This window comes from Panthera onca, chromosome A1 (genome assembly GCF_046562875.1).
Source record: "Panthera onca isolate mPanOnc1 chromosome A1, mPanOnc1 haplotype 2, whole genome shotgun sequence".
NCBI lineage: Eukaryota > Metazoa > Chordata > Mammalia > Carnivora > Felidae > Panthera > Panthera onca.
The window spans coordinates 123,411,226-123,434,570 of record NC_138339.1 but is presented as its reverse complement, the minus strand read 5'-3'; the positions used below and the strand labels follow the sequence as shown (position 1 = coordinate 123,434,570).

At 48.2% G+C, this 23,345-nt stretch overlaps 1 protein-coding gene across 4 annotated transcripts in view; it reads left to right on the top strand.

The window, feature by feature from the left end:
* PSD2 (pleckstrin and Sec7 domain containing 2) overlaps positions 1 to 23,345 on the top strand; it is a 56,374-nt gene that overhangs the window by 18,228 nt on the left and 14,801 nt on the right. For all 4 annotated transcript variants that reach the window (XM_060635996.3, XM_060635994.3, XM_060635995.3 and 1 more), the window contains 6 exons: positions 2,512 to 2,936; positions 6,016 to 6,477; positions 6,895 to 7,089; positions 10,510 to 10,590; positions 15,655 to 15,767; positions 16,493 to 16,551. In XM_060635996.3, the coding sequence (XP_060491979.2) occupies positions 2,563 to 2,936; positions 6,016 to 6,477; positions 6,895 to 7,089; positions 10,510 to 10,590; positions 15,655 to 15,767; positions 16,493 to 16,551 (1,284 nt within the window). In that variant the 5' untranslated portion in view covers positions 2,512 to 2,562. The remainder of the gene's footprint in view (positions 1 to 2,511; positions 2,937 to 6,015; positions 6,478 to 6,894; positions 7,090 to 10,509; positions 10,591 to 15,654; positions 15,768 to 16,492; positions 16,552 to 23,345) is intronic.

Genomic DNA, 23,345 nt, shown 5'->3' with positions numbered 1-23,345 from the left:
CAGCAAGCCAAAAGTCTCCACTCTCCCTCCTCTTTCCTTTAGAAATGCTCCCCCCACCCCCAAGACGTCTCAGTTGAGGAGATGACCTCCTGTTCTCCCCCCTCTGAGTACACAACCAGAGGGAACAGATTGAAATAGCAACTGCAGCAGCAGGGATTTAGGGCAGACCAGAAAGAAACCCTCACTTAGTGCCGAGCCCCTTGGGGTCCCCAGCGTCCTAGGATCAGGGCCCAGATATTCTAGAGTCTAGATCTTCAGATTTGTTTTTTAAAATAAAATCTTAAGCTCATGAGGTCTTCAAAACTCTAGATTCTAGGAAGGAATGCTCAGGGTGGGTGGGCTGAGGCCCCAGACTGCTGTCTACCCCACTCAATAACAGATTCCTATATCTGGTCCCTGTAGATTCTGGTTTAGGAGGTTTGGGGGAGGGCTCATAATCTGTATTTTAACAAGTCCCTCCAGTGACACTTAGGACCAGGCAAGTATAGGCAATCTGGGTCTCACTTAAATCCTTTTTGCTATACTTACAAGCTGTTCTGGTGCAGCCTCTCAGGCTGACCAGTCCGTCTCCTTCAGCCTCCCCTGAACCCTCAGGATCCCTTTTCAGAGGAGCCTGGGGTTGTTGGGGGGAAGTTGAAGCCTGAAGAAGGAAGGAAAGTGTGCCTGGGTGACTCCATCGGTTAAGCGTCAGACTCTTAATTTCAGCTCAGGTCTTGATCTCAGGGTCATGAGTTCAAGCCCATCACTGGGCTCAGTGCTGGGCATGAAGTGTACTTAAAGAAAGAAAGGAAGGAAGGAAGGAAGGAAGGAAGGAAGGAAAGAAGGAAAGAAAGAAAGAAAGGGGTGCCTGCAGTTAGTTGAACATCCAACTTCGACTCAGGTCATGATTTCAAAGTTGGTGGGTTTGAGCCCTTCGTTGAGCTCTGTGCTGACAGCTCAGAGCCTGGAGCCTGTTTCAGATTCTGTGTCTCCCTCTCTCCCTGCCCCTCTCCTACTCACTCACTCTTGCTCTCTCTCTCTCTTACACAAATAAATAAACATTAAAAAAATTAAAGACAGAAAGAGAAAAAGAAAGAAGGAAGGAAGTCATTTGGAGGGGCTCGTGTGTATCTCCGATGACAAAGATCATGGGTGGGGTGGTGTGGGGTGATGCAGAAATAGCCTAGACTGGGTGGGGCCAGGGGCAGAGAGACAGTTGAGGGGGAGCCAGAACACAGCCCATTGCATCTGCCCTCTCCTCTGGGATAAGATTGAGCAGGAAGCCTCTGGGAAATTGGGCTGGTTTTGATCAGTTTAAAAAGGGGGCAGGGAAAGGGGTGTCTGGGTGGCTTAGTTGGTTAAGCGTCCAACTTCAGCTCAGGTCATGATCTTGTGGTTCGTGGGTTAGAGCCCTGCATTGGGCTCTGTGGCGACAGCTTGGAGCCTGGAGCCTGCTTTGGATTCTGCGTCTCCCTCTTTCTCTGCCCCTCCCCTACTCACACTCTGTCTCTTTCTCTCAAAAATAAACAACAAAATTTTTTTTTAAAAAAAGGGGCCAGGGATGGATATGGCAAGTGAAATGGGTCTCCTCATTTTAAGAGGAGTTACAAACTCAAAGCATGGCAGATAGGAGTGGGGCTGGCCTGGCTGGTGCAGTGAGGAGGCCCCGACCTGGACCCATACAGATCACACAATGAGTTAGGCGGAGCAAGGCCAATGTCCCCTTCTGGTACTCTCCCCAGAATGCCCCATAGCAGCCTCCTCTTAAGTCCCTTCTCAAGGCTGGGTGAGCTCTGGGGGGCTGGATGTGGAGGGGAACCCCAGGCCCCCACCTCTTTTCTCCTCTCACAGCCAGGGCTTTGGGCACTGAGCAACAAAGGCAGGCTTGCTCTAGGCCAGGGTCCTGGGTGGCGCCTCACCAGCCCAGCACCCTGGACAGCGCCTCACGCTGGGCCTCAGGTTGGTTTCTCTGGGTTGATGTCTGGTTCTGATAAAGCTGCACTTCTGTTGACTTCCTTGCCTCCTGTCTTAACTGTCCGTCTAAAGGCAGCCCCGTCTCAGTTCCCTCCATTCACCACAAATTCGCTTTTGTCTGGCTCCTGGAGTCAGGGTGAGAACATGGAAAGAGGCAAGGGGGCTGACTGGTGTCAGCCTGGAGTTTTCGTCTACATCACACACCAGCTGGAAAGGAAGAGGGTTTCCAGGGATCTTGGACCCTTCCCTCATTCCTCCCAACCTGGATCTTTCTCAGAGAGCTTTGGTGGGTTCTTGTGGGCACAACAGAGACATCAAAGAAGTAACAGGGAAGGCAGGACTGTGGCACACAAGATGGCTGGGGGTCAGGGGAGAGGTGAGCGGGGCTGGCCCGAGGAGGCTACAGTCTGAACCCATACTCCAGCCAGGAGGTCCTGAGATCTTCTCAGCCATCCTCTTGTCCCCAGGCAGGCTACTTGGCACTGGTTTTGCTTGTCTTTAGACCCCCCAGCACCTGTCCTGTCTGACTTACCTTTTCATTTCTCCATCTGCCTCCAGGTCTAGTGGAGTCCCAGGAGCAGTCAGCACAGGGTGGAAGTAGTGGCTGCCATGGATGAGGATAAGCTTCCATCTGTACTACCTGGGGAAGGTGGTGCTGCCTGGGACCCCAGCTTGGAGTCTGAGGAAGAACCAGGGGCCGAGAATGGAATGGCACAGAGTCAGGACCTGAACAGTAGCTACAATAGCCCAGGGCATGAGATAAGGGGCACTCTGGTGGACACCGAGGAGCCTGCACAAGGCCCGAACGTGGCCCTCCGTGGCCTCAGCCTTGGCCTTTCCCTCACCAATGGCCTAGTCCTGGGGCCAGACTCAAACATTCTGGAAGATTCTACAGAGTCCAGGCCCTGGAGGGCTGGTGGGCTGGCAGAGGGGGACGATGCTTCCAGGAATCTATGTCTGGAAACTGAGGACCCTCAGCTGGGGTAAGTTGGTGTCTTGGATTGGGGACTTGCTGCATTTGGCCACTCCAATGCCATATGGCTTGGGCCTAGCCACTTAGCCTCTCTGGTTTTTGTTTTTCTCCTCCATAAAATGGGAATTACATCTCCCTGTTTTGCCCGGCTTCTGGGTGTTTTGGAAGGCTGGAGCCATTAGATTTCAAAGGCTAGCAGGCCTGTTGTGCTCTCTACCCACAGCCCCCCAAACCATCATGGGCTCTTTCTATGTGGGGTTGGAGGGCCACACTCCTTCCTTCCCAGGCTTTGCAGTAGAGTTCCAAAATGCTTTGATGCAGAAGGTCATCTGGTCCAGCCTTCTGCTTCCTGGAGGTGAAGATCTCCCAATTCTGCAACTGACCTCAGAAGAGTAGGCTTCATGGATTAATCCCTGACAGCTACCCCACCCCCTACTTGAGTGCCATCCGGAGGTTCTACCAAGAATCTCACTTCAGTTCTACTAACTGGAGTTACACTCCATTTCTATTATCTTCAGCAGGAAGCAGAGAGACCTACATGTCTTGGAGGTACTAGTTGGACAAGGACGGTGGGAAAGGGACAGGGGAATGTCCTGAGAAAAGAAAGTATATAGAAGTCTTAGTGTGCACAGCTGCAGGCCCTGGCCTGGATGAGCCAGTGTGCATGGGTGGCATGCCTCGTGGTCTGGCCTGTGCATTATTGTGTGCATAGGAATGTGTGAACATGCTGATGTGCATGGGTCTTTGTGGTCGTGTGTTTGTGTGTGGGGGTTTGAGTGTGCCTGGCCTGTGCATTTGTGGGCACTTGGGTCTGCATGTGTCAGGGCTGAGTGTGGCTAGCTCTGTGGATAGGAATGTGAGTATATGGGGTTGGGTGCCTGTGTGTACCAAGTATGCTGTGGCTATGAGTGTTTCCATCCAGACAGGTCCTAGGGCAGCCACCTGCCTGGCCGTGGGGTGCAGGCAGGGGTCTGGGGCTTCTTGGAGCCTACGTCTTGTGTTTAGGTGGCATATTTATTTGGGATGGCTGAAATTGGGGGTAGATGGAAGTTTGGAGATTGGGCTAATAGTCTTCAGGCCTCTGTCAGAACCACCTCTCAGGTCTGCTCAGATGCATGAGAAGGTGGGAGATAGTGGGATGGGGGAGACCATTCATGGCTCTGACAATGAGATGAGAGCCCCCCACTCCCACCACCAAGGGCAAGGATATGTATTATTCAGGTATCTCTGGGACCTAGCACAGGCCTAGCCGAAGTGTCTCTGCTGGGAAGATTTTGAGTGTCTGCTCTGGTGACCAGGGCAGTGACCCTTTTCATCTGTCTCTTCCTCCTGGAGTTCAGTAGAGGCAACCACACCAGTGCACTGTCACACTTCCTGCCATATTTTAGATTTCTGCCCTCCTCCCCAGTTCCTTCTTCAGCAAGAGAAGGCTTAATGAGACTGTGGTCTCAGAGCCTGCTGGAACTGGGGCAGGAGAAAGCTGGCTGTGACTCCAGCTTTTTCTCTCAGGTTGGTATGCTTCCCCAGGGAACACGCTAGGACCACATCTTAGATCTGGGGTTTAAAGGAGGCGTTTGAGGGGTGGGGGTATCTCCCAGTCCACCTACAGTTCGGTGTCTCCCAGGCAGCAGGTGGTGGGGAAGAAGCAGGGTGCAGCTAATCCTCAGGGGCAGTGAGGGATGCACTTCCTTGCAAATGGTGGGTTTCAATTTATCTGAAATGGGCCACCTCAGCCTGCTTCTTTCTTTGTCTGTGTCTTTTCCTCTTCCTGTCTCTGTGCTTCTGTCTCTATTTTTGTCTCTCTTACTCTCTGTCTCTCTTACTCTGTTTGTCATGCTTTGTATCTCTTTTCTCAGACATTTGTCTCTCTTATTTCTCTCTTTTATCTTGTCTCTCTTTTGTCTCATCTCTCTTGGTCTCGCTCTTTGTCAGTCTTTCCTCTTCCTTACCTGTCCTTTCTACTTACCTGTGCTTCTTCCCAGTGGGTAAGAGTCTTCCCAGGATGCCTTGGTTTAGCTCTGTGTGATACTCTATTCTAGGTGCTGGGGATACATCAGTGAATAGAACCTACAAAAATTCCTGCTATCATGGAGCGTATGATCTAGTGGGTAGATAGATAATGAATCATAAAAATAATAATTATATAGTATGTAGGAAGGGGGTAAGTGCTTTGGAAAACCATGAAGTAGGAAAAAGGGGTAAGGTGTTTGCGGGCAGGTCTCAGTTATAAATGGTGTGCTCAGGGCATATCTCATTGAGAAGGGGACAAGGAAGGAGGGCTTCAGCTTGAGGGAAGAGCACTGTGGGCAGAGAAACAGCCAGTGCAAAGACCTCTTCCAGGGATGGGACAGGGCCCTGCAATGGCTTAGGCAGCATCTTAAGCCACAGGGCTGACTAACATTTGTTTGTTCACCCAGTGCACCATTCAGTAGGATTAATAAGCACATACTATGTGCTGGGTGTTCCTTGGCCTTGTGGGGGGTGGGACTGGGGAACAGATGGTAAACAGGGGAACAAACAATACGACAGACATGCTGATGGGGGCTGGGAGGAAGTGAGGAGATAACCTGAGGATTGAGAATAAAGAGAGGGGCCACAGTGGTGGGTGGTGTGGACCTGCCTTCCTCAGTCTCCCTGAGGAGGTGACATTAAGGCAAGGCCTGAGAGCTATAATGTAGTTGGCCAAGCTGAGAACTTTCAAGCAAAATTTTGACCCAGAGTTACTCTAGTTTGGTAGGGGGATGCCCATGCGTTCTGGAAAGCCTGGAGGCAGCAGGCCCTGTGCCACTGTGGAGGAAGAGGCCTCCCATTCATTCATTCATTCATTCATTCAGACAAGTGATGTCTACTCTAAGCCAGGTCCAGGCAGGCACTGGGTGGGACCACGCCTGTCCTTTTCACTGCCAAACCCTCATACCCAGTCCAGGACCTGACACCTAGTGCTCAGTAAGTATCGGCTGAAAGAATAAACAGGAAACAATCCATGCCTGCTTCTGTCCCCGGGGAGTTCCCAGACAGATTGGTGCAGTCCTAGCACCTGTAACGGGGGACACCACAGGAGGATGGTGACTGGTCATTGCATCCCACAGGTCGGGTGGCCCTGGAGAGCCAGATGTGCGGGATGGCTTCAGTGCCACATTTGAGAAGATCGTGGAGTCTGAGCTGCTGCGGGGCACCCAGTACAGCAGCCTCGACTCCCTGGATGTGCTGAGCCTCACGGATGAGAGTGACAGCTGTGTCAGCTTCGAGGCCCCCCTGACACCCCTCATCCAGCAGCGGGCCCGTGATAGCCCTGAGCCAGGGGCTGGCTTAGGCAATGGGGACATGGGGCCTGAGGGAGACATGGGAGCAGCTGGTGGTGATGGGGATCTGGGCAGCCCCCTGCGGCGCTCCATCTCCTGCAGCCGATCAGAGAACGTCCTGAGCCGCCTGTCTCTAACTGCTGTGCCCAATGGCTTCCATGAAGATGGACCCCCGGGTCCAGGTGGGGAGGAGGAGGAGGAGGAGGAGGAAGAGGAGGAGGACACAGACAAGTTGCTGAACTCAGCCAGGTGAGGCAGGACCTAGGCTGGGAACTGGGAGAACCATTGAGCAGATGGGGAAACCTAGATCCAGAGCAGGCAAAGCAAGTTAGGGCAACCCAGTACACCCAGAGAGAACACGGTCTCTCTGAAGTCATCGTGTCCTTCTTATGCACCCAGACTTCCCATCCTGGTCCTGAGGTTCCATGCTGCTCTTCTAGGCGTCTCCGGCCTTGGTGGGGCCAGGGAAGTATGCTGTGGGTCGTGTAGCTTCTATGAGGGGCTCTTCTAAATAACTTGATTCTTCCTGATGCACTGGAGCTTCTTTCCCTGCTCTGGCTCCTGCGTGGGTTTTCCAAGGCCTGGGGAGACCTTCCAGCCTCCACCTGGGGCTTCTGACCCTGGGCCTCTGACCCCTTTTCTCCTGTCCCCACCTTCCCTGTGCAGTGACCCCAGCTTAAAGGATGGCTTTTCAGACTCGGACTCAGAGCTGAGCAGCTCGGAGGGGCTGGAGCCTGGCAGCACAGACCCACTGGCCAATGGGTGCCAGGGGGTCAGTGAAGCTGCTCGCCGGCTGGCCCGCCGCCTCTACCACCTTGAGGGCTTCCAGCGCTGTGACGTCGCCCGGCAGCTAGGCAAGAAGTGAGTCTGTCTCCCGTACCCCCCCTCCCCAGGCAAATCCAGTGTCCTCTCAGCCTGAAAGGGGTGTGGGTGACTTCAGTGAGGGGTGCCTGGTGTTGGGGGGCTCCCAGTAGTCCCCAGGAGCTCCTCCTCCTGCCACTGTCCTCATTCCTGGCCTTGCCCTAAATCTGTTTCCTTTCTGGGCTGCCTGGGTGAAGGCCCATGCTCTGGGGGGCGGGGGAATATAGTGGCAGGGCGGTCCCTCGGGGCTGGGGAGTGTGATGTGGCATGTGGTTTTGGGACCATGATGATGGTAGTGAGGACACAGCAGTGGGGCAGGGCAAGGGAGAGGAGAACCTGCATCTGCCTGGGACCCATGAGCTGGGAAGGGGTTCTTGGCCCTCATTAAACCCTACTCTCAGTCTTTTGGGACTGGCTAAGGGGGCTGAAGCTACCAAAGCACAAGCCCTGGCCTTGAGACTGTGGAAAGGGGACTAACCAGATGAGAGTCCTGAGGTGCGCAGTGCAGAGGGTGGGGGTGAGTAGGCGGGGACTGTGAGGGTGAGGGAATCACGTGGGGCATCCTGAGCATGTCTGACCATCAGCATGGCCACCTGCCTTTGCCCTTCCTCCAGAGGGCCTCCACAACCACATTAAGGCACTGAGATGAGCGGAGGCAGTCATAGCCCCCAAGGCAGAGGGGACAGTCCAGACCCTAGACCCCAAGTCAGAGCTTAGGTCACAGGGGGGTGTTGAGGACAGCTCCACTTGGAATCCTTCCCTTGCTTCTCTCCCTCTCCTTCCTCCTCTACCCTTCTCAGCCTCCACATTACTGGGCTTGCCTCCTAGCTCCGGCCCAGACATCACAGCAGGACTTCGAAGCCCTGCCTCTCCCCCTGGGCTGTAGTCCCCACCCCCAACCTAATAGCCTTCAGGAGCCTCCTCCAGGAGCCTTGGTTGTGGTTGATCTGCATCCTCCTGTCCTTCTGACCACTCTGCTACAAGAATTTCCTTCAGCATTTAACTGCTTAACTACGCTTGTCTCTCCCACCTGTAAAACAGAAATTCTTCCTCAGTTACACTTCTTCTCCCAGCCTCTTTGCAGCCAGAATTCTGGGGTTTACTGCCCTGCGTGGCCTCAGCCCCCTCTTCCTCTCCATATTCAGCTCCTGGGGCAGGCTTCTTCCCCACCCAATGCCTGCAGCAGCCCATCTAGGCCAAGGCCATTAGTGGCCTTTGTCTTTGAATCTAGTGGCTGCTACCAGGCCTCAACTTACCTGGCTCAACATCACAGACACACACCCCACTCCTTTTTCCTTAATTAAATTTTTTATTATGCAAACTTCAACCATATACAAAACCAGAGAAAATAATATATTAAACCTCCTTTTAGGGGCACTTGGGTGGCTAAGTTGGTTAAGCTTTCAACTCTTGATTTTGGCTCAGGTCATGATCCAGCCCCACAATGGGTTCTGTATTGGCCTCTGGGCTCTGTGCTGACGGTGCAGAGCCTGCTTGGGATTCTCTTTCTCCCTCTTTCTCTCTGCCCCTCTCATGCTCTCTCTCTCTCAAAACAAACAAACAAACAAGCAAAGAAACAAACATTAACCTTCCCTCCAATCTTCCACATACCCATTACACAGCTTCAAAGTTAATAATATCCACCTACCACCCCCACCCCCACCACCCCCCTTCCTTGCCATTTGTTAGACTATTTTAAGGCATATTTTAGGCACTCTATCATTTGATCCATAAAAACTTTAGTATATGTCTGTAAATGATAAGGATTTTTATTTTATTTATTTTTTAAAATATTTATTTATTTTGAGAGAAAGTTCAAGTGTGGGAGGGGCAGAGATCCCATGATCCCATGCTCATGATTCCATAAGATCATGACCAGAGCCGAAATCAAGAATCAGACAGGGGCGCCTGGGTGGCTCAGTTGGTTAAGTGTCTGACTTTGGCTCAGGTCATGATCTCATGGTTTGTGAGTTCGAGCCCTGCATTGGGTTCTGTGCTGACAGCTCAGAGCCTGGAGTCTGTTTCAGATGCTGTGTCTTCCTCTCTCTCTCTCTGTCTCTGTCTCTCTCAAAAATAAATAAATATGAAAAAAAAAAAGGATCAGACAATTAACTGACTGAGCCACCCATGCAACCCTAACTGATAAGGATTTTTAAGTATAATCATAATTCCATTATAATTTTTAACAAAACTTACCCAAAATTCCATAGAATCTCTAACATTTAGTGTCAGTTTAATTTTCTGTCTCAGAAATGCTTCTCTATCAGGATGCAAACAAGGTCCACACGACATTACATTTGGCCAATATGTCTCTTGAGTCTCCCTCTGTCTCTTTTTTTTCCTTCTCTTAAGTATCTTAAACAATAGTTTGCCAGGCTGCCTCCTTTTTCTTAAGGCTGTGTATCTGTTGAAGAAACAATCATTTGTCCAGAAGAATTTTCCACGATTTGGATTTGGTGTCCCCGCGGAGTTACCTCATGCTTTCCCTATTGCCTCAGTCCCTAGTCTCCTGTAAATGGGAGGGAGAGCTTGGGGCTTGAGTAGGTTCAGGTTGAAATTCGTTCTCTTTCCTGTCAAGAATTCATCACTTCGGTCTCCGTGAAACACTCGTGGCCTCCAGGATACTGTATCCCTTCTTCTCTGGCTGCTGTTTTCTCAGTCCCCTTTACTGGCTCCCTCTCTCTTCTCAGGCCTGAGAAGGCCTGCATCCTTAAGAGGGACTTCCTCTGATCTCCGTCCTGAGTCTGCACCTTCCTCTTGCATGGGCTCATCCTTTCTTCCAAGTCATTAACCAGCTCACAGCTCTCACAGGGGTACATCCAGCTCCACCTGTTGGACAGCTGTGGACACCTCCCCCCAGGGCCACCTCCAGTGTCATGCCCCACACGAGTCCATCTCCCGTGGATTCTTCCTCTGAAATCTCTCTCCTTCCCAACCCCTCTGGGAGAGCCACTGCAGCCCCCAGGGAGTCTCCACTCAGCAGGTGGTGTTCCACATTCAGATCTGACCACTCATGCATCTCCTCCCTGCTTTATACCCTTCCAGATCACTAACCCATCCTTCCCTTGCCCCTCAGGCCCTGCTCCCTCCCTCATCTCTTGCTGCTATGTTCCTGCTGTCTGGCTCCAGCCACATGGTCCTGCTGAGAGCTTCTTAGACATGTTGTGCAGTTTCCTCTACTGGGGACACTTTGTATCATCCCTCTCCCTACTCCCTTCCCCTGACTGGCTTACTTTCTGAGACAGCACCTCCTTTCTGAAACCTTCCTAATGCCCCTCCCAAAGATAAGCTGTCAGAGTCCAACTTGCCAGCAGAGGGAGGCAGCCTAGGGAAGGGCAGGTCAGGTGTGCCCACTCCCCATGTACCTCCTATTGTTTGCTATGCCCTATTTCTAATGGACACCTCATGCTCTCCTGACAGTAACGAGTTCAGCAGGCTGGTGGCTGGGGAGTACCTCAGTTTCTTCGACTTCTCAGGCCTGACTCTGGACCGAGCGCTCAGGTCAGTGGGGTTGGGATGGGGCGGTGTCCACAGGTGGTACATGCCACTGTCTGGATTCTCATGCCAGCTCTATCCTAAACTTGCTGTGCATCCTTGGGCAAGTCTCTTGACCCCTCTGGGAAGGCTGTGGAGAAGGGGCCATGAGCACGTCAGCAGTCCAACAACTCAGTGAGTGCCTGCTATGTGGTGGGCTGAGGATATGAAGGTGGGAATGTGGTCAGGACTTTTAAGAGAGGCAAGGGCAAAGGGCTTGCCTGTATTGAGTACTTCCTGTTTGCCAGAGGTAGTAGATCTTTATACTCCCTGCTGACTTCATTCATCCTCACCACACCCCTGTAGGGTAGGGTTATCTTTGCCATTTACAAATGAAGAACCAGCTGATAGGTAAAGTGATTCCCTTCAGTCACTGAGGGGGGAGATGACAAAAATGGGATTTGATCTCAGGTCCTATTGGTGTTTGGACAGAGTATCTTTCAGGAGGGTCAGGTACAGGCCTCGGTGTGGGGAGGAGTGGATGGAGTTCCACCCAGGGTCTAGCAGTCCTTGGTGGCAGGGCCCGCAAGGAGTCACCAGGCCACAAGCCCTAGGGGCGGGGGACAGCAGTCTCTGAGCTAAGTGGGGGGTGGTCCCAAATGTTAGATCTCACCATGTCCCACATGTCTCTTACACTTAAAAAAATGTATTTTCCATTCTTTTTTCTCTACTTCGCTTGAGATATTTTCTGTTGACCTGCTTTTTTAGTTCACTTACCCTTTTTTCTGTGTCTAATATTCTGTTAAACCCATTTACTGAGTTTTTACTTTTAACTATTATATTTTTCAGTTCTAGATTTTCATTTTGTTATTTTTTAATTTTTTAAATTTAAAAAAAAAAATTTTTTTTTTTAATGTTTATTTATTTTTGAGACAGAGAGAGACAAAGCATGAACAGGGCAGGGGCAGAGAGAGAGGGAGACACAGAATCGGAAGCAGGCTCCAGGCTCCGAGCCATCAGCCCAGAGCCCGACGCGGGGCTCGAACTCACGGACCGCGAGATCGTGACCTGAGCCGAAGTCGGACACTCAACCGACTGAGCCACCCAGGCGCCCCTTAATTTTTTAATTTTTAAAAAATATTTTTACTTAATCTCATACCCAACATGGGGCTCAAACTCACAATGCCGAGATCAGGAGTTGCATGTATATCTGACTGAGCCAGCCAGGTGCCCCCCAATTTTTAAAAAATAGATTCTAATTCTCTGGGGGAATTTATTCTCATCTTTTCACTCATTTTCTCCACCGTTCCCTCTCTTTTTGAACATAAATATATATATTATATATAATAAATATATTTTTTATATATAAAATATATATATTATATATATACAAAATATTTTTAAAATGTTTGTTTTTGAGAGAGAAAGAGAGAGAGCATGCAAGCAAGGGGAGGGGCAGAGAGAGGGACAGAGGATGCAAAGTGGGCTCTATGCTGACAGCAGAAAGCCCAGTGCTGGGCTCAAACTCACGACTGCTAGATCATGACCTGGGCTGAAATCAAGAGTCGGATGCTTCACCAACTGAGCCACTCAGGTGCCCCTGAACATATATATATATATGTGTATGTATATGTGTATGTGTATATACACATGTGTATATACACATACACATATATATTTATTTATTTAAAATAAATATTTTAAAAATATTTTTAAAATTTATGTTTATTTTTGAGAGAGAGAGAGAGAGTGTGAGCAGGGGAGGGGCAAAGAGAGAGGGAGACACAGAATCTGAAGCCGGTTCCAGCTTCTGAGCTGTCAGCACAGAGTTCAACGTGGGGCTTGAACTCATAGACCACAAGATCATGACCTGAGCTGAAGCTGGACTCTAAACTGACTGAGCCACCCAGGACCCCTATATATCATATATATATATGATATATGATATCATATATATATATGATATATATATCTTAATGTTTATTATTTTGAGAGAGAGAAGAATGCTCACACGGTGGGGGAAGGGCACAGAGAGAGGGAAAGAGAATCCCAAGCAGGCCTTGCACTGACAGTGCAGAGCCTAATGTGGGGCTTGATCCCGCAAAACGTGAGATCATGACTTGAGTGGAAATCAAGAGTTGGACACTTAACCAACTGAGCCACCTAGGCACCCCTCTTTTTGAACGTATTAATCATAGTTATTTCGAAGTCCTTGTCTGCTCATCACAATATCTGTACTGTTGGAATCAGCTGTATCTGTTTCTATTGTCTCTTTTTCTTCTCTTGGTTTTCCATCCATATATCCTGTTTCTCTGCATGTTCAGTGATTTTTTTTTTTATTAGATGCTATGCATTTTGTATGGAATTATAGTGGCTCTAGGTTATTATATACTCCTCCCACAAAGGTTTACCTTTTCCTTTCCTGGGCAATTAGAGGGGGTCAGGGGGTGCAGTCTTAATCCAACCAGGGATGAGCTGAAGAGAGGCTGCACAAAAGTTTGGTAAAGTCAGCGTTCCCCCTTTTCCACTGGAAGCCTAATGTGTTCACTGGGGTCTCTTCCTTTGGTGGGTCCTGAATCCTAATTGCATTTCCTCAGTGTGGCAAGAGTGTCATAAAAACCCCAATCCCTCTACTTCTCAGAGGCTTTCTGCTTAGCTTCTTAGCATCTTGCCCCTCACATCTTCAGAATTTGGCCAATGTCTCTAAGGGAACACTGGCCATGTGTTCACAGCCCCTCAGGTCTCCAGGTTTGTGTCTTAAGCTCCCTGAAGCCGCCAAGTGTTCTGCGTCTTGCCTTTGCCAATAATCAACAATGCCCCCAAGGAAAAAGCAGCTGTAGACCAGCCCCTCACCCCAGCCCTTCTGGCCTTCTGGTTTTTGTGGCATCAGTGGCTTCCTGATAGCTTTAGAGAGATTCGTTCTGTCTCGCTTATCTCAGGTTCTCAGTGGAAGTGTCAGTCTGCTGCAGGGCGCTGTATCCTGAGCGGAGTGTGAAGTATGCATTGGGATGAGGAAGGTTGGTTGGAGAAGATGTTCACCAGGGTCAGCTCATGATCAGAGGCGTGGGTGCTTGGCTGGAGAACCTTGTATACCAGCCCAGTAGATTTAGGCTCGACTGCACAGGCACTGGGGAGCCACAGAACGTGCTGGGTATAAAACAGTGTTTTGGAAGGTAGTGCTGGTGGCCTTTGATCTGGAGGTGTGCAGGTTTCTGAAGAGGGTCTGGTGGGAAAGACAGGCGTGAGATGGGCAGTGGGACTAGACGAAAGGTTGGTGTGAGGGGTCATCCAGAGGATTGACTAGAGGGATTTGTGTTGCCAGACTTCAGGGGGGGAGGTTGGGCAGTGGTAAGGCTGACCCTGGGGGCCTCCTGAGGGTTTGGTGGTGGCCATGTTGGGTTGTGGTTTGGTGAGGACCCCTGGGGAAGGGGTATTTGGACTGATGAGTAGGAGCTGGATAGATGGCTTGTAGGTAGGGCAAATCAATGCCGAGATGGGAGATGGATTCTAAAAAGTCCTAGTGGAGTGTAGTTAGAGGGGGCAGGCAGAGCTGGGTGCCGGGTGGGGAAAGAGAACAGGGAATAGGAGAGACCAGAGCAGGGAAGGAGAGTACTAGAGGGCAGACAGAGTGGGTTGTTTTTTTTTTTAATGTTTATTTATTTAATTTTGGGGGAGGGGAGGGGCAGAGAAAGAGGAAAGAGAGAGAATCCCAAGCAGACTGCACACTGTTAGCACAGAGCCTGATGCCGGGGCTTGATCTCACAAACCTTGAGGTCATGACCTGAGTCAAAATCTAGGATCAGCCACTCAACTGACTGAGCCACTCAGGCGCCCACAGAATGTTTTTGTCTGGCAGTCGTTGACTGATTGGGATTGAAGTAGAACGTGGTCTGCAGTTTGAGATGCCTTGGGAGGCTTAGAGGCTAAGGGCTGGCCAAGATGGACTCACGGGTCTCAGGGTGCCTTAGGAGCAGCATGAGAGAGCATAAAGCAAAATAGGCTTTCAAGGAACCAAATGAACCATGGCAAAGTTAGGAACGAACTAGTCTCGTGAACCCTGGACAGATAGAGGCTCAAGTTTGCTCAGCTTGCAGTTTTCCTTCCCAAGAAAAGTTGTGCCTCAGCCCCATCTCCCAGCCCCTTTGGTTTTGCTATCAACTCTCATGGGCCCCTGAGAGCCAGTGACTTTTGAAGTAGGCCAGGAGAGGGGTTCAGAGCTGCCCAGTAGAGGAGCAAAAGTCCTTCCAGATAGCTTCAGCCCGCTCAGAGGCATGGGGCAGTGAATGTGCCTGTCCTGTCTAGGGTGTGAATATGGTGTGGGAGGTTGGGGGGAGGGGACCTTGGAGGGATAGGAGAGACAGGTGGCGTGATCATGAAGGCCAGAACATGAGAAGTTTGGCCGTTATCCTGACTGCTTTGGGGAGCCAATGACAGGTTTTAAGCAAGGACGAGTTTCGACTACATGTTTGTTTAGAAAGGCCATTCGGTATCTGCAGGGAAGATGTATCAAGGAGGTGCAGGGGTGTACCTGTCTGGAGACTGCTGCGGGTGTCCGGGGCATGTGATGAGGGCAGAGGAGGAGGAGGATTTGAGATCAGGGGTGAAGACCAAGCTGTTGGGACTTGGCGACAGCTCAGATTTGGGGTGGGGGAAGAGTGAGGGAGGCCAGGGTGGGGCCTGGGGCTCAGCTGGTGGCACATCCGGTGAGGAGCAGGAATGACTGAGGAGGAACAGTCTGAGGGGCAGCTGTGGCCAATCCAGGCCCCGCCAGAGAGGATCGAGAGAGGGGTGGGTATTTATCCTGAAGCAGAGCTGATGGTAGCCCTGAGGTGCTCATCTGCCTTTGTTCTTCATAATCTGTCCCCTGCTTCCTTCCTGGAGGGCACTGAGGACTGAAATTCTAAATGCCCTTAGCCTCCACACTCCAGAGGCTGTCCTGCGGGCCAGGATGTCCCCCTTGGCCCAGATGCTGGGGCCCTAGAGCCCTGGCCCACTCTGGCAGGTTTATGTGGTATGTGTGTGGGGGGATTCCTACCCTAGACTGGTTCAGGGACTCTAGGAGGCCTTCAGCATCCTTGAATTGCCTTCCAGAACCTTCCTGAAGGCTTTCCCACTGATGGGGGAGACGCAGGAGCGTGAGCGGGTCCTTACACACTTCTCCCGCCGGTACTGCCAGTGCAACCCGGATGACAGCACCTCGGAAGGTACGGCCATCTGTCCCACCTGCCGCCCCTGCTGGGCCCTGGCTTCCTCCTACCCTTGGTCCATGTGCCACCTCTGTCCTGTTCAGTGAACATTGAATGATGGCACATAGAGTGGGGTCTGCTTGCTGGACGAGAGACCTTCCAAATGTCTTGCCCATTGTCATTCTCTGTGCCTGGAAGTCCTCGATCCTAGATTCAGTCTTTTGGTTTTTCATTCTCCCTGCTCCCCCTGGCAGTGCTGATTCTTGGTGTGGTAGGGGTCCTGGTGTGGAGGTCTGGGTTGGGGCCCTCTTCGCCCTCTTAGCAGCAGCACTTTCCTGTGGATGGACTCGAGTCCCAGGAACTGGGGGACTAGGCCAGTTATTGGAGGAGACACAGGCCAAGGCAGGGACATAGTCCACGACCCATAGCCACTCCTGGGTCTGAGTGTCAGGATAAGTTTGGTCACAGGAGGCAGGAGTCTGGCCTATAGCAGGCCCAGGGAGCTCAGGTCCCTTGTGAGGGAGGGGTTCGCCCTGACCTGGGGCAGGCAAGTGACTCTGGTGTTGCAGTGGGGGGTAGAGCAGGAAGCGTCACATAGCTTCTGGGCCCTGAGGTGCATTTGGCTGGTGGCTGGCCTCTTCCTCTCTCCAAGGTCTTCAGGTTGGCTCTGTCAGGAGACAGGTGGGTGGCTGGGTTTGAAGAAATGGGTCCTCACACTGAGGGTGCCACCATCTCTGATTTAGATGGGATCCACACGCTCACCTGTGCTCTGATGCTGCTCAACACGGACCTGCACGGACATGTGAGTTGGGGAGGCAGGAAAGGGGCATGTGCTCGCACTGACCCACCCCTGCGCTGTCCTGGGGCTCACTCTTTCTCCCATCCCCCTTCCTGATCCCTGCTTGCTGGCCATGGTTCTTTAAGCAGACCTGGGAGTTGGACAACTTGGCTTCTAGGCTTGGCTCTGCCTTAGTTTATTCACCTGAGATCTGCCAGGATGCCTTGCCCCCAAGCAGAGAGTACAGCTGAGGCACAGGGAAATTGGGGTTTGCTAAATAAGACATGCCACCCCCAGCTGTGTCGACTCCAGGCATTGCTAAAGAGCTAGTGCTCTTCCTGCCCCTGTCTGGCAAGTCTGGATGTGGCCCTGTTGAAGTGCCTCGCCCCAGGCAGCCCCCACCTGTCAAATGGTAGGTTGCCCTCAGGAGGCGGTCTCATCACCCTGACCCACCACCAGGCAATTAGTGAAGTAAAAGGTGGGTGCCCCAGGCTGTGAGGCTGTGCCATCACAGGCCTGGGCTCTCTGTGTTGCTTGTGGCTCAATAACTCCTTCTTCTCTCCTTCCTCTGCTCCGGGGACCCCCCCTCTTTGGTCTCTCTTGCCCTCCTTCAGGTGGTAAGTGTAGCTGGTGGTGTGCATGCCCTGTGAGCCTAGACCTCGCATCTCCATGTTCCCCCTTCTGTGTCCCTCATCACCTCATCTGCCCCGTCATTGCTCATCCAGGGGTGATCAGAGCCCCTGTGTTGGGTTGGGGATATTTCGTTGACACATGGGGACCACAGGCCAAGTCTGGTTCTGGAGTTAACCGGGAAAGTTCGGGGCACATAGGGTGGAAGAAAGAGCTAGGACAGACCCAGCTTCAGATCCTGCTCTTGCCTCCAAGTGGAGGCTCTGTGACGCTGGACAAGACATTGAGCGTCAGATTCTGCATCTGTGAGGTGGGAATAATGATTTCCTGACAAGTGGCCTGGGGAGGATGGAGAGAATTAGTATGCACAACACCAAGCATCAGGGTTGGGTACCTAGTAAGGATTTAATTATGAATAACATCATTATGTAAGAATAACAATAGGACTCATTATTGATATTAAGATTTAAATGAGGGAGAGCCCCAAGGCCTAACCTGTAGATCCCTGGAGAGTTAAGAATGTGAAGACCATAGCCTAATGGCAACCTGAGAGGGCATGGGTACACTGGGGCACCTGACTAGGAAGGGTGCCGACCTTGGTGACCTCGGCTTAAGGAGTAGTCATGTGACAGTTTTCTTTATGTCTGCCTGGGCTGGCAGCCTGCTTGTGGAACAGGAGAGTAGATGTGCGCCTTCCCTGGGAATGTCTCCAGAACTAATACCCATTAACCGGCTAATGTTCCCCCAAGACTGCTCACTCTGTATGGAGAGCAGGTATTGCTACTGTACCTTAAAAGGAGCATTAAACACACCCCTCCTCTCCCGATTCCCACCTTTGGTTGGGCCTGAGGGCAATCTTAGGACCCAGTTACTGCTTTGCCAAGTCATGGATGCTCCGTGGTTAAGAACTGCAACAGCCACTTAGGTCAAGGGTACCCCTGAGCTTGGTGGGCTGTAGCTGCCCACCCCCCACATCAATGCTGGCAGCTGAGGAGGAACATCAGCACCTTCCCAGACCAGAAGTGGGTGGGGCAGGATTGCGGTTTCTGGAGCCAACAGACATTGAGGATCTCGTCTTCCTCTCTTGAGGCAGTATTGCAAAAGGATCAGGAGAAAGCATTCTGGGTCAGAGTCCCCAGTATTTCCCCACAGGACAGCTGTGTGGCCTGGGGCAAGTTACCTCGCTAAACCTCCCATTCACCTTCATAAATTTCCTGTGAGGCTTAAGGAGACAGAACTTGTGAAGTACTCAGCTCCCCCTCGGGTTGCAGTTAGTGTGAGCTCTCTCCAAAGGCTCCCAATTGAAGCAGCTCCCCCTGCTTTGTGCTCCCCCCCATCTCCCACTCCTCTGCTCTCTGGAGACTGAGTGCTGGAGACTGAGTGCCCGCTGGATGTGGGGATCTCAGGAACGTGGGGCCTGCTAGAGCCCCAGACAACTTCTCTGGTCAGAGAAAGAGGCAGTAAAGGAGCTGGCAGAGGGGTAGGTGCATGTTCTTCAGGTGGACAGTTTTAGTAGCTATTTCATGTAGGCTTGAAGAGAAAGTCCATTCTGCAGTCGTTGGTTGAAATGTTCTGTATGCAGATAAGGTCAAGTTTTTTCACTGTGTTGTGCAAATCTTACATATCCTTACTGATTTTTTTTTTTTATCGTGGTCAAATACACATAACATACCATCTTAATCATTTTAAAGTGCACAATTCAGCGGAATTAAGTATATTCATATGGTGTGCTATCATCACCACTCCATACTTCCAGAACTTTCTTGTCACCCCGAACTGGGGTTGTAATGTTACAGGGTTTCCTGTACCCATTAGCAGCCACTCTCCATTCTCTCCTCCCCCCAGCCCCTGGCAACCACTAATTTGCTTTCTGCATCTATGGATTTGCTTATTCTGTATATTTAATGTGAATTCAATCATAAAATATATGGCCTTTGTGTTTGGCTTCTTTCACTTAGCATATGTCTTCAAGGTTTGTCCATGTTACAGCATGTGTCACTATTTCATTCTTTTTTATGACCACATAATATTCCATTTCACGGATGTCCCATGTTTTATGTATCCATTTATCTGTTGATGTATATTTGGGTTGTTTCCTCCTTCTGGGTAGTGATTATGATTTATGCTGCTGTGAACATTTGCGTCCAGTCTTTTTTTTTTGTTTGAACACCTGTTTTCAATTCCTAAGAGTAGACTAGGTATATCATATGCTAATTTGGTGCCTAACTTTTTGAGGAACTGTGGAAATGTTTTCCATAGTGGCTGAACTGTTTTAAATTCCCACTGCCAGTACATGAGGGTTTTAGTTTTTCCACATCCTCTTTAATGCTTCTTTCTTTTTTGATAGCCATTCTGGTGGATATGAAGTGCTGTCTGATTGTGGTTTTGGTCTACATTTTCCTGATGACTAATGATGTTGAGCATCTTTTCATGTTTTTTTGACCATTTGTATATCTTCTTTGGAGAAATGCCTATTTGAGTACTTTGCCCGTATTTTGGATTAAAAAAATTTAACAATTGTAGTAAAAAAAATTTTTTTTAATTGGGGTAAAAGATGTATACTAAAGTTACCATCTTATATAATGTAGGTCAGTAGTGTTAAGTCTGTTCACATTGTTGTGCAAGTAATCTCTGGAACTTTTTCATCTTCCCAAACTGAAATTCTACACATATTAAACAACTACTCCTCAACACCCCTCTCCACCTTGCCACTGACAACTACCTTTCTCCTTTATGTTTCTGTGAATTTGACTATTCCAGATTCCTCATACAAGTGGAATCATACAGAATTTATATTTTTGTGACTCATTTATGCCATGTAGCATAATGTCCTAATGGTTCATCCATGTTATAGCATGTGACAGAATTTTTAAGGCTAAGTAATATTCCATTGTATGTATGTATTCCATTTTGTTTATCCTTTCATCTGCTGATGGACACTTTGGATTGCTTTCACCTTTTGGCTTTTGTGAATAATACTGCTATGGATATATGGATGTGCAAATATTTCTTTGAGACCCTGCTTTAAATTCTGTTAGGTATATGTTCACTTTCTGAACAGCCATACTGTTTTCCATAGTGACTGAACCATTTTACATTCCGACCAGCAGGGCACAAATTTTCTAATTTTACTACATCCTTGCTGACACTTATTTTCTGTGTTTTGATAGTAGCCATCCTTTTTTTAAATGTTTATTTATTTCTGAGAGAGAGAGAGAGAGAGAGAGAGCGCGAGCATGAGCAGAGAAGGGGCAGAGAGAGAGAGACACCCACACACAGAATCCAAAGCAGGTTCCAGGCTCTGAGCTGTCGGCACAGAGCCCAACACAGGGCTCGGACCCATGACGTGTGAGATCATGACCTGAGCTGAAGTCGGATGCTTAACTGACTGAGCCATCCAGGCGCCCCATTAATAGCCATCCTAATGACTGTGGAGTTATATCATCTCATTGTGGTTTTGGTTTGCATTTCCCTAATGATTTGTGATGCAGAAATCACAAAATTTAGCAAAAATTTTTCCCATTTCGTACGTTGTCTTTTCACTCTCTTGATATATCTTTTGGTGCACAAGTTTTCAAGTTTGAAGAAGTCCTATTTATTTATTTATTTATTTATTTATTTATTTATTTATTTATTTTTGCTTGCTTGCTTGCTTGCTTGCTTGTGTTTTGGTGTCACCTAAGAAACCATTACCAAATCCAAGATTACAAAGATTCATCTCTATGTTTCCTTTTGAGAGTTTTATGGTGTTGGGTCTTATGTTTAGATCTTTGATCCATTCTGAGTTAATTTTTATATATGGAGTGAAGTAAGGGTTCAGTTTCATTCTTTTGCTGTGGGTATCCAGTTGTCCCAGCACCGTTTGCTAAAGAGACTATTCTTTCCTCATTAGATGGTCTTGGCCATGTTAATTGACCATAATATTACAATATGTAAGTGTATCAAAGTAACACACTGTATACCATAAATGGATGCAATGTTATTTGTCAGATTTACTCAATAAAAAACATTCAGATGTCCACAGAGGTATGGGTGCATTTATGGGCTCTTAATTTAGTGCCATTGATCTATATATCTATTCTTAGGTCAGTGCTCCACTATCTTGATTACCTTTGTCTGTAGTAAAAGTTTTCTTTTTTGACTTTTTTTTATTTTGAGAGAGAGCGAGCTAGAGAGAGGGAGTGAGCACAAGTGAGGGAGGGGTAGAGAGGGAGAGAGACAGGGAATCCCAATCCCAATTTGTGCTGACAGTGTGAAGTTTGAACCCAAGAACCATGAGATCATGACCTGAGCTGAAATCAAGAGTCAGATGCTTAATGGATTGAGTCAGCCTGTAGTAAGTTTTGATATCAGGAAGTACGAGTCTTCCAACTTTGTTCTTTTCCAAGTTTTGGCTATTGGGAGCCCTTACAGTTCCATATGAATTTGAATATAAAGTTTTACATTTCTGCAAAAAAGGCCATTGGGATTTTGATAGGGATTGCATTGAATCTATAGATCAATTTGGGAGTATTACCATTGTAGCTATATTAAGTCTTCCAATCCCTGAACACTAGATGTCATTCTATTTATTTAGGTCTTTAATTTCTTTTGTCAATCTTTTGTAGTTTTCAGTATACAAATCTTTTACCTCCTTGGTTACATTTATTTCTAAGTATTCTTTTTAATATTATTGTAAATGAAATTGTTTTCTTAATTTCATTTTATGATCATTCTTTACTAACATAGAAATATAATTGATTTTTGTGTGCTCTTATGTTCTGCAACTTTCCAGAATGTGTTTATTTTTTGGTATATTCTTTAGGATTTTCTGTATACAAGATCATGTCATTTGTGAATAGAGTTTTCCTTCTTCCTTTCTAATTTGGATGCCTTTTACTTCTTTTGCTTGCCTAATTGCTCTGGCTGGAACTTCCAGGACAATGTTGAATAGAAATGGGGAAAGTGGGCATTCTTGCCTTTTCCTGATCTTAGGGGAAAAGCTTTCAGTCTTGTACCATTGAGTATGATGTTAGCTGTGAGTTTTTCATAAATGCTTTTTAGTATTCTGAGGAAGTTCTATTCCTAGTTTGTTGGGTGTTTTTTTTTTTTAAGTGAAAGAAGGGTTGAATTTTGTGAAATGCTTTTTCTGCATCAGTTGAGAGGATCATGTGGTTCCCCCCTGCCTTCATTCTATTAATGTGGTGTATTACATTGCTAGATTTCTGTGTGTTGAACCACCTTGCATTACTGGGATACATTCCATTTGGTCATGCTATATAATCCTTTCAAAATGCTGCTGGATTCTGTTTGCTAGTATTTTGTTGAGGGTTTTGCATTTATATTCCTAAGGGATATTGTTACGTAGTTTTCTTGTGATGTCTTTTTCTGGTTTTGGTATAAGGTAATGTTGGCCTTATAGAATGAGTTAGGGAGTTTTCCCGCTTCAATTTTTTGGAAGAGTTTGAGAAGTATTGGTGTTAATTTTTTTCTAAATGTTTGGTAAAGTTTACTGAAGCCATCTGGTTCTGGACTTTTCTTTTGTGAGCTTTTTAATCATTGATTCAATCTTTTTATTTCTTATAGATCTATTCAAATTTCCTATTTCTGCTTGAGCATTTTTGATAGTTTGTGTGTTTTTAGGAGTTTGTCCATTTTATCTCATTGTTTTAATGAATTGTTTAGTATTCTTGTTCTTCCTGTTACTGAGAGAACAGTGTTAAAATTCCCAACCAAGATTGTGAATGTGTCATTCTCTTTTTTTGGTTCTCTAAATTTTTGTCTTTTATTTTCTGAGACTATATTATTAGGTGCATACACATTTAGAATGCTTATATCATCTGACAGATTGGCCCCTTTATCACTATGAAAATGTCTCTTTTTATCTCTAGTAAGTTTTCTTGTCTTCAAGTCTATTTTGTCAGGTATTAGTGTGGTTATACTGGAGTTCTTTTGTTAGTGTCTGCATGTACAGTATATGTTTTTCCATCCTTTGTTTCTAAGATTTCTGTCCCCTTTATTTAAGAGGTCTTCTTGTATGATATACTTAAAAACAAGTCTGATAGTCTTTGCCTCTTAATTTGACCATTTAATGAATTTCTAATATAATTAAATTTAAACATACCAGGATATGATTTGTTTTCTCTGACTTACCTCTTCTATGTTCCTTTCCCCTCCTTTTTTTTTTTTTGCCTACTTTTGGATTATTA